The sequence below is a fragment of the Rhagoletis zephyria genome, unplaced genomic scaffold, assembly GCF_001687245.7.
Source record: "Rhagoletis zephyria isolate East Lansing unplaced genomic scaffold, Rhagoletis_zephyria_1.1 Rzeph_scaffold_18546, whole genome shotgun sequence".
Lineage (NCBI taxonomy): Eukaryota > Metazoa > Arthropoda > Insecta > Diptera > Tephritidae > Rhagoletis > Rhagoletis zephyria.
Genome location: NW_016175607.1, coordinates 1 through 9,893, shown reverse-complemented (window position 1 = coordinate 9,893; position 9,893 = coordinate 1). Strand labels below are relative to the sequence as shown.

At 34.3% G+C, this 9,893-nt stretch overlaps 1 protein-coding gene across 1 annotated transcript; it reads left to right on the top strand.

Moving 5' to 3' along the window:
• The first annotated feature begins 1,966 nt into the window (after nucleotides 1-1,966).
• Nucleotides 1,967-9,861, top strand: Nach (nach). Its single transcript, XM_017636583.1, has 7 exons — nucleotides 1,967-3,609; nucleotides 5,598-5,804; nucleotides 7,504-7,794; nucleotides 7,906-8,351; nucleotides 8,425-8,551; nucleotides 8,626-8,729; nucleotides 8,800-9,861. The coding sequence occupies exons 1-7, from the start codon at nucleotides 3,458-3,460 to the stop codon at nucleotides 8,955-8,957; spliced, it is 1,485 nt and encodes a 494-aa protein (XP_017492072.1). The 5' UTR covers nucleotides 1,967-3,457; the 3' UTR covers nucleotides 8,958-9,861.
• Nucleotides 9,862-9,893: the final 32 nt, after the last annotated feature.

The following is a 9,893-nucleotide window of genomic DNA, read 5'->3' as shown; positions in this document are numbered from 1 at the left end:
TTCAAACCTGAAAACCCCGAAAATGTACTGATTTTTTCCAAGTGTCCTGTATTTGTCCCTCACTTTATTCGTTATTTTAAAATTATCGGACAATGGATGGATTTTTTCAAAAAAGTGTTTTTGGTACTTTTCTTAGCTTTTCTTCAATATCTCATGAAAAAATCTCCAAATTAACGTAAGCGCCTTACAGCTCGAAGGGTATTGATGTGCCTCTTATCAAAATATATAACTTGTGGCGACTTCAATGAAAATTATTAGTGGTACAGGCGAAAAAAGTGAGATTTTCAATCAAATACACAGATTCATTTGATTATTTTTTCATTAGTTTAAAAATTCGATAAAGAAGATATATCATTACAGTAAACTTTGAGCCAAAGATAATGATAATCGGACTAGAAATGTAAATGCTATGGAGCGCAATCTGCACAAGTTATATATTTTTGTAAAGGGCACTTTCTAACTCGTCGCTTACGTCGATTCATGACGTCGATTTTTGACAANTTTTGCCAATCTAGCCGGTCGGCCCAAAAAGTTCTGGCAACACTGTTTCGAACCTTATTGTTCATATTCATGGTCAAAATAAAATCATCTCTAAGGTTGGTTATAGCTTTTTGACATAATTTTCAATGGAAAATGTATCAAAATAGCTGCACCTAACTTTACAGTCCACTTTATTTAATTTAAATATCGTCGCCTGGGTAAAAGATTGTCGTAAGCGTCATACGTACAGGCGACGATATGAGTATGCCCACACTATTTTTCATAAATCGCTAATGGAAGTTATCATTTTCTGGCAAATATATTTTCTTCTCTTAAAAAAAAACCTTTTCATGCACATTTTGCATTTATTATAAAAACAAAATTACAATTAAATAAGTACTTACATCAATATACGTACATAGCCACAAAAAAGAAACATTAGTAGATTACAATTATTATAACAAAGTTTAGCCTTTTAATTTTGTACCGAGAGCCACGAAAATAAATTTATCACGAACAACAATTGGAAATTCATGCTACAAAAACGGTGCATTAGTTCAGACAACTTCTGAACCTTCTTGCGGAAATATTTTGACCTAATAAAAAGGTTAAAATCAGCCAAAGTCTTGCCAGAGGTGTCATTTTTAGGTGCCTTAGAAAAGTAAATATTAAATTCATTTTTAAATACGTAAGAAAGTATAAACTTTATGAAAAAATTGTCAAAACCAAAGACAAGGGGCAATATTCGCATGATTTTTAAGAAAAGTTTCCAGTGTCACCTTGACGCTTTAAAAAATAAAATAAAATAAAATAATTCTTCCCCAGCTAGGGCTACGGTTACTATGCATGGGTATTCTGACGAGCTTCTGTTCTGACGTTTTCTTCTGAACAAATAATACGAAACAAACAAGCAAATACGTCTTTTTTGTTGCGAAGAAATCATCAGAACAGAAGTTCTTCAGAATGAGCATGGATCCTAAGATTCCAAGCGGGGATCTCTGGTATGCTACAAGCATACACAGATGGCAGCGTTGATCCTGATCAACTCGTTATTTCGGAATTACAGAACTCGCGAGTTATGCGAATGCAGTTGATCCGAAGTAAGTTCTAGGGATAGGCGGCGTTTTCGATGACCACACTGATCAAAACGATCGGCTGTTGTTTATTGTGTATGAAAGAAAGAAAAAGTCAGCAAACAAAGCTCAGTCTGACTAAAAATTAAAAATTAAAAATTAAAAATTAAGGATAATTAAAGGAACTAAATAAACGAAAAGGAATAAATGACAGGAAATTTGCTTGCCGCTGTATTCGAACCCACGACCTCGCAGCTTGCTTAATCCGCAATACAGCCATCTCACAGTGTATAAATACATATGCATGTGGACAAAATTCATTCGCGGATTACTAAAAAATCGGGACTTATTAACATAATGTTATGCGCAAAGCCCTACTGAAAAGTTTTTAATTACCTACTTTCTACTGTGGGTTTTGGCAGTGTTCAAAAATTAATTTATAATCTTACTGAAGTTCAAAAATATTTTAGTTGATTTTTCATACTTTTATTAAACCTCTTATAGAAGCGTGTAATTTTCTGTAAATATGTAATAATGGATCTTATTCGTAGTTCGTATTTTGGAAATAGGGTTCGAAAATATGAAGACAATTGTATTTTTTTTTTAATACTACTTTACACTTTTTAAGGACCGAAAGTAACAGCCCGATGAAGGGTAGGTTTTGAATATATCCTGGCAACATTACTAATGTCTTTAAAAAATGCACTTTATACAACGGAGAGGAATAAAACTTTTTTTCCAGAGCGTATTCATCAAATTACAAGTTAAGAATTTTTTGAAGAATGGATGAAGATCGATAAACGTAATTGAAATGTTAACCTCTATAGCTTTCTTAAGCCAAAATTTAAGCTATATCTTTCCTATACCCCGTCCAAAATCGCAAGTTTTTTATAGAATTATTTTAATGTGTAAATAACTTAAAAATATACTTATTTGAATGCGGAAAAATTGTGGGAGACAAGTAACGAGCATTCCTGAATTGTATATCCTTTTATTCCAAGTGCTTGGAAAATTATTGGAAGGTCTTTGGATCCCTACACTTATGTTGTACACTCAGCACCGTCGCGACGGCGGAAATATCTAGAACACTTTTATGCCATTATCCCGTAAGGGGATACTTGTATGATTTGAGACTAATTAATGTCGAATTGTAGTACCTCGAGGACTAATCCGCGAATCCTCTCTTTAGAGAATAGCCGCACAATTTTTGGCTGGGTAATGTTTGAGTATGTGTTTGGATATATCGCAAGACCTTTCTGTTTGTGTTAAGAATAATTTCGATGTTAACTGTACGCCTAAACGCGTGCTATGAAATGGGATATGCTGTTATGGAAACGTTGTTGACCGCCCACTTTTTTGCTGCAATGGACTGCATGTGTTTTTACAAGAAATTGATGCGATTTTAATTGAGTGTTATATTCGTTTGGCATAAAACATAGCGAGAAATAGACTTATGTTAAGCGAGAAACGCATTTCGTGTTAAAAATCTGACTGAAGCGGACACAGAAAACAGAGAGAAAACTTTCAGGTGAAAATTCAAAAATAAATAATTTAAGGAAAAGTAGTAAACAGATGAAGTTATGTATATTATATTTTGATTTGATAAAGGTACATTTTCTTCGTCCGTTTGAAGGTGGAGATCCAAGACCTCATAATGCCATACGCATAGTGTGCTCGTAATTTTTTTCTCTTAAGTAAAAATTTCTATCAATTTAAAATCATTTTTGGACCTTATATCTACAACTTCAAATCGATATGAAAAAATCATAACCAACTTTTACAACTACTGTGCATATTTTGACCACCTTAATGAATACACTTTGTAGTCACTTTTTGAGTGTTTGAATTAAATAAACTAAATAAATTTTAAGTAAAAATCAATATTACTTGTATAACACAGCACTATGGGCGCTGCAAAGCTAAGACTCAATGACATCGACCAGTCCGTATCGCCATTTTATGCTGCGGTCAAGCGTACTTGGAAGGAATTTTGTACTTGCAGCAGCATACATGGATTAAAATATACGCAAGATAGGGATACAGGCAAATTGGTGCGGTAAGTGATTGGATAATTATCTATTTTAAAAAATTCAACAATTTATATTGAGCTCGAGGCCGTTTTTTAAATTAAAATTTTTTGTGTTGGCATAACAAAAATGAAAATAGTGGAAAAAAGCAAACGATAATTTACAAGGCGTACTTAGCACGGTGCATAGGGCCAAAAAATAACAAAAACAAATACATATTTAAAAAAATAATACTAAAGTATCACTGGATTAAAGAGGAATGAGGTAGCAGACGCCCTCGTCAGGAATACAGCGGTCTCAACTTCGCCAAGGCCTGAGGCATTTCTCACAGTAATCCCAAACATAATCAGGGAAGAACTCCAGCACAACCTAAAGAGATACAGGCTTTTAATAATAATAATAGTAGTAATATTTTGGAGTTTACTCTTTTGCTAAGGGCCATTTTCCTCATCTATGGTTAACACTAATCCCCAGTTAAACATCGATACCGACGGCACTGACTCCATTCATTTAAAATTGAGTAGGTAACGTCGGGAACAATGTTTAACTTTGGATTAGTGTTAACCGGAGATGGTGTAACGGCGCTAAGTGTTTGACCGAGCTTCTCCCTAAATTTACGGTTTGCGTACCGATGTTAAAACATACAATTTTACGCCGCTTCCGAGCGGCAAATGGTTTTCTGAGCAGCGTTTTCAAGTCAGAAATACGCCGAGATGTTGATCGGATCAAAGATCGAACCCTGAGTGGTATGCACCTCTAACTACTCAGCCATAGGGCTTTTTAAGTAACCTCCCTAAAAATAAATTAAGAATTATCGCCACAGGGCACCGCTGGTGTTGTCGGGTATTTTGCATAAAACCCCATGANAGCCATAGGGCTTTTTAAGTAACCTCCCTAAAAATAAATTAAGAATTATCACCGGCATCGCCACAGGGCACCGCTGGTGTTGTCGGGTATTTTGCATAAAACCCCATTTTGATTAGNGCTTTTTAAGTAACCTCCCTAAAAATAAATTAAGAATTATCGCCACAGGGCACCGCTGGTGTTGTCGGGTATTTTGCATAAAACCCCATGAAAAAATTTATAATTTTTTTAATTTTATATTTCATTCTTAATAGTTTCAAGGAAAAATAAATCTGTAAAAAGTTCACGTCCGCAGCAATAAAATCCCTGAATGTACCCACATACCCGAGGAACAAATTTTCTCTCCAATTTTTTTTAATCCCCAAAATGGGCCGATAACGCCGGTCTACGACTCAGCCAAAGGGACACCATTGCACCTATCTATTAAGTGTAAGAACGTTTCCAAAAAAAAAAACGAGAGAATATAGTCAAGGCTCAATGTAGGCAAAAGCTGAGTACATACACTCCAGACTTTAAAAAGAACTTTCAAACTTTCTGCGGAATATAGGATGGGGCGACGTTTTTTGAAAAGTAGAGGGCACAACTAACAAATATTTCTGCAATTTAGTTTTTTTTTGGAATTTTGAATTATGTTTACCAAAAAGAAACACCTAAAGCTTATTCTCTCCATATTTTAGTTTCGTTTGGCTGCTCATTACTCTCNTTTTTAATTTTATATTTCATTCTTAATAGTTTCAAGGAAAAATAAATCTGTAAAAAGTTCACGTCCGCAGCAATAAAATCCCTGAATGTACCCACATACCCGAGGAACAAATTTTCTCTCCAATTTTTTTTAATCCCCAAAATGGGCCGATAACGCCGGTCTACGACTCAGCCAAAGGGACACCATTGCACCTATCTATTAAGTGTAAGAACGTTTCCAAAAAAAAACGAGAGAATATAGTCAAGGCTCAATGTAGGCAAAAGCTGAGTACATACACTCCAGACTTTAAAAAGAACTTTCAAACTTTCTGCGGAATATAGGATGGGGCGACGTTTTTTGAAAAGTAGAGGGCACAACTAACAAATATTTCTGCAATTTAGTTTTTTTTTTGAATTTTGAATTATGTTTACCAAAAAGAAACACCTAAAGCTTATTCTCTCCATATTTTAGTTTCGTTTGGCTGCTCATTACTCTAGCTATGCTCGCCTGCGCCATTACAATGGTAATCACATTTTATCTCGACTATCGCAGCAATCCGACACGCATGAGTATTGAAAAAGATACCGCTCCAGTTGAGAGTCTAACCTTTCCAGCGGTAACCATCTGTCCTGAAGTATTATATAATGTTGCACAGACAAAACGATATCTAGAGGCGTTGTAAGTATGGACTAATTATTCTCATAATTTCGTGAAATTATAAATTGTATGCGACAGCGAGGATCAGAGAGAGCTTTTGCACATGGCGGGTGCCTAAAAATCGAATTTTTCAGACGAAAATGTTTGCTCGTGACATTTATAAGTACACAGATGAAGTGAAAGACCTCTCTGATCGTCACTGATGTAAATAAAAGACATTCATATGTAAATGTGTATTTCAACTCTCCTTTAGCCACGGCATCGCTATTTCACTCATGAATATTGCTCATTTGAGTGTGTGAGGAATAATTCCCAGCGGAACCTGTATACAACACGAAATCACATACCTACTATACTCAAAGCATGACCGAGTACTCTAGTCTTCCATATACAACTCTCATACACTTTTCGTTACTAATGCCATTGGCAGTTGTACTCGTGCGTAGAGTTGTCAAACTATCGATGGCACTATCCNCTCATTGATAGTTTTTTTTTATACTATCAAAAATATCGATAGTTTAGTAGGACTATCGAACTATTGTTGCTAATACCTGAATTTTTTAATTTGAATTAAAAATTTTGTTTTTTAGTGTGATGCCGACGTCAAATTCAAATATGCACGCATTTAGGCCAACATACATACATGTGTTATTCGTAAATCCTGTTTTGTTTGTATAACTTGTGTTTGTTTTTGAACTTTCTAAAAAGAGAAGTATTTTGGCTAAGTAGTTACTTAATTTTGAATGAATATAACTTTTATGAGATAATATTTATTTCGCTATGATCCTGTAAAAACAAAGAACTAACTTAATTAGCGTTGTCCATAGCGCTATCGATAGTCTTATCGATAGTTTTATTTTTTTCGAGACTATCGTGAATATTGATAGTTTTTCTGAAAACTATCAAAACTATCGATGGTGTGACTATCGATAGTTTGACACCTCTATTCGTGCGGGAACTTAGTGCCTAATATACATACTTAAAGCACCAAGTGTACAGATAAGTAAATATCTTTGCACACGGTTTCAAATTAAAAGTGTATGGGAAATGTGTATGATATTATACCGGTATATAGGGTATATTGAAAAGGTCCACTAGGCAATTTGCGTATACCAATGGAATGCGGAGTCATACTATTCGGCTAACTTACAATCCATGTACTTCATTTATGTAAAACAGATACAGACCCGAATGAAACATTCACCCATTTGTTTCAGTATACTTCCTCTATATACAATGTGTGTGGAAAAGTATTCAACTTAATTTCGTGTCATTTTCCCCCATATAGGCACTTAATACACTTAACGACGACATCGGAAAAAGTTCGGTTGGATGTATATTACCCCACATATATTTCGTTTATAGAAAATGGATACAGATCCAAATGAAACATTTACTCCTTCGTTTCTGTATAATTCCTCTATATACAATGTTTGGAAACGTATTCAACTTAATTCCGTGACATTTTTTCCGCACTCCGTACACTTTACAACGACGTCGGAAAAAGTTCGGCTGGGTTATCAAAACGGAGAGAGTATTTTTCAAGAGTCAAACAAGTATCTAATTCAGCGACGGGCAGAGAGAGCTTATACTCTGCACGCGCCTAAAGAAAATGAGAGCTTTGCCCGCGGGCAAGATGGTCCGCTCCAGCGATCCAATTAAAAATAATTGTTTCTTAAACTTTTAATATCACACAAATAATTATATATGATTTCCACAGAAACCTCCCCTCCGGTTCCAATATTACTCAAATTTTTAACTCCTTGAGCATTATGTATGGCTTCCTAAATGACGACAATAAGCCTAATACTGGGTATATTGAATTGCTACAAACATTGATAGACTTGAATAACATAACTATTCAGGATTTCATTGGAAATTTGCAATGGAAATGTGAGGATATATTTTTCCGCTGCCGTTTTCAACGGCAATCTGTGGATTGTATGCAGATCTTCCAAAGATCACGCACCGTTTTTGGCTATTGTTGCTCATTCAATCTCAACCTAGAAGGGTAAGTGCACTAGTACCGCTTTGTAATTCTTTCTCTATACATAAATAGTTCTATTTAACCCATAAATTATCTTGCTGACATTTTTTTCATACTCACATAAAATCTTCACAGCCTCAACTATACGGGCGCTCACACACGTTCAGGTCTCTACGATGGTCTTTCCATAATACTTCATCAAAATGGCACTGGATATGATGTACAAGAAAACTCAGTTGGCTTCAAGGTGCTAATCACTGAAAACGATGTATTTCCCAGCGCTGGTTCTATTATTAAATTCGTATCACCGAAACAAGAAAATTTTCTGGGTATTAGCCCGATAGAGACTTATTGCTCATCGGCTGTTAAACAGCTTCCGATAGAAGAGCGTCAATGTGTACTACCGCATGAGTTTACACTCAAATATTTTGCAAGATATGTCGGCAACAATTGTGAGGCGGAATTCCGTGCGCAAAATATGATTGAAACATGTGGTTGTCTTACGTTTTTCTTTTACTCAAATCGTACAGAGCAACGTGTGTGTTCTTTCAAAGATATCCCGTGTTTGGTGAGCAATTTTGGTTAGTTCCCATGTAGCAAATAAAATCTTTGTTTAGATTTTTATTAGTATTGCATTTGTAATTAAATTTGTAGGATCTATAATAGGGAGATTTAATGCTTCGAGCTCGCTTTGCCCGAATAGTTGCGAATTAATGGATTTTAATGTGGAACTGACGAATTCGGAGCTATGGATAGATATCCCAACGGTGGATGAATTCTAGTAAGTTGTTCACATTTATAACTATTGGATAAAAAGTTATTTTATTTTTTCACATTTCTTTTATCTGTTTACAGCAAAGGTATTCAAAGCAATCATTCCGTAGTTCATATCTTCTTTAACAGTCAAATATATCGGCGTTTAAGGCGAGATCAACTCTCAAATATGCTGGCTCTGATTTGTAAGCACCTAAGTTTGTTTATCATTTTAAATATCTTTGTTGCTAGTTATGTCACCTTTCACTATTTCAGCTAATTTGGGCAGTGCCTTCAGTTTATTTGTTGGTATAAGTTTGATATCAATAGTTGAAATTTTCTACTACCTAACTGTTATATTGAGAAAGTTCTACATACAAGAGGTAATGACACGTAAAAGGCTGCGCGTAATAAAACTAAAACACAGTTGGTAAAATGAAATTGTGAATGCGCAAATATTCAGGATTTCAACTCGAAAGCACTTACGATCTATACAATGACAGCTTAAACTCCTAGTTGTTCTAAAAGTTTAGATAAACAGTAAATTTAAAATAAAGACAACAGCTAGAATTCCAGTTCTTTATTGAGTTCAGATAAAAAAAAAAAAAACAGATTCAAAGTTCATTTCAAATTTTAGTTTGTGAAGTTTAAAACGAAACTGACCAAGTAAGATACAAAATCAAAGTCAAAATATAAGTCGAAAGTCCCAAGTTGAAATTAAAGTCAAGGCAAAAAGCTTTAGTATAAGTACAAACAGTACTTAGTAAGAGTACAAATAAAAATACGACCTCAAAGAAAAGATCTTTAAATTAAAAATTAAAGTCAAAATCTTACTTAAAGATAATTCCATAGTCAAAGTAAAAGTCGACCCAAAATTCGCGGAATGAAATTCGAAGTAAACTCGAAATTAACATCAAAATTTATTGCTTAAAAAGTCAAAATCCGAATCAACTTCAATTTGAAAGGCAAAGCAGAATTCGAAGTCCAATCAGAGTTAAAATCAAAGCCAAGTCAAATTTGAAAACAAAAATACGGAGAAAATTCCAAAGCTGAATTCGAAGTCCGAACAGAGTCAAAATAAAAGTTAAATCAAAGATTACGACTTAAACTAGGAAAGAATACTTTACGTCAAAATCAAAATCGGAATCTAAGTTAAAATCTTATTTAAACCTAAAGAGCAGAGTTAACTTCTCCCGCATGTATTTATGTTAAAATCGAAGTCTAAACTAAAGTCATATCAAAACTTAATTATAAGTATTGAAGTAAAAGTTTGAGTAGAAATCATGACCGACATTGTTAAGTCGAAGTTCAAATGAAACTAAAAAAATCAAAATTTAAATCAGGATATAATTAAATTTAATTTAATAAAA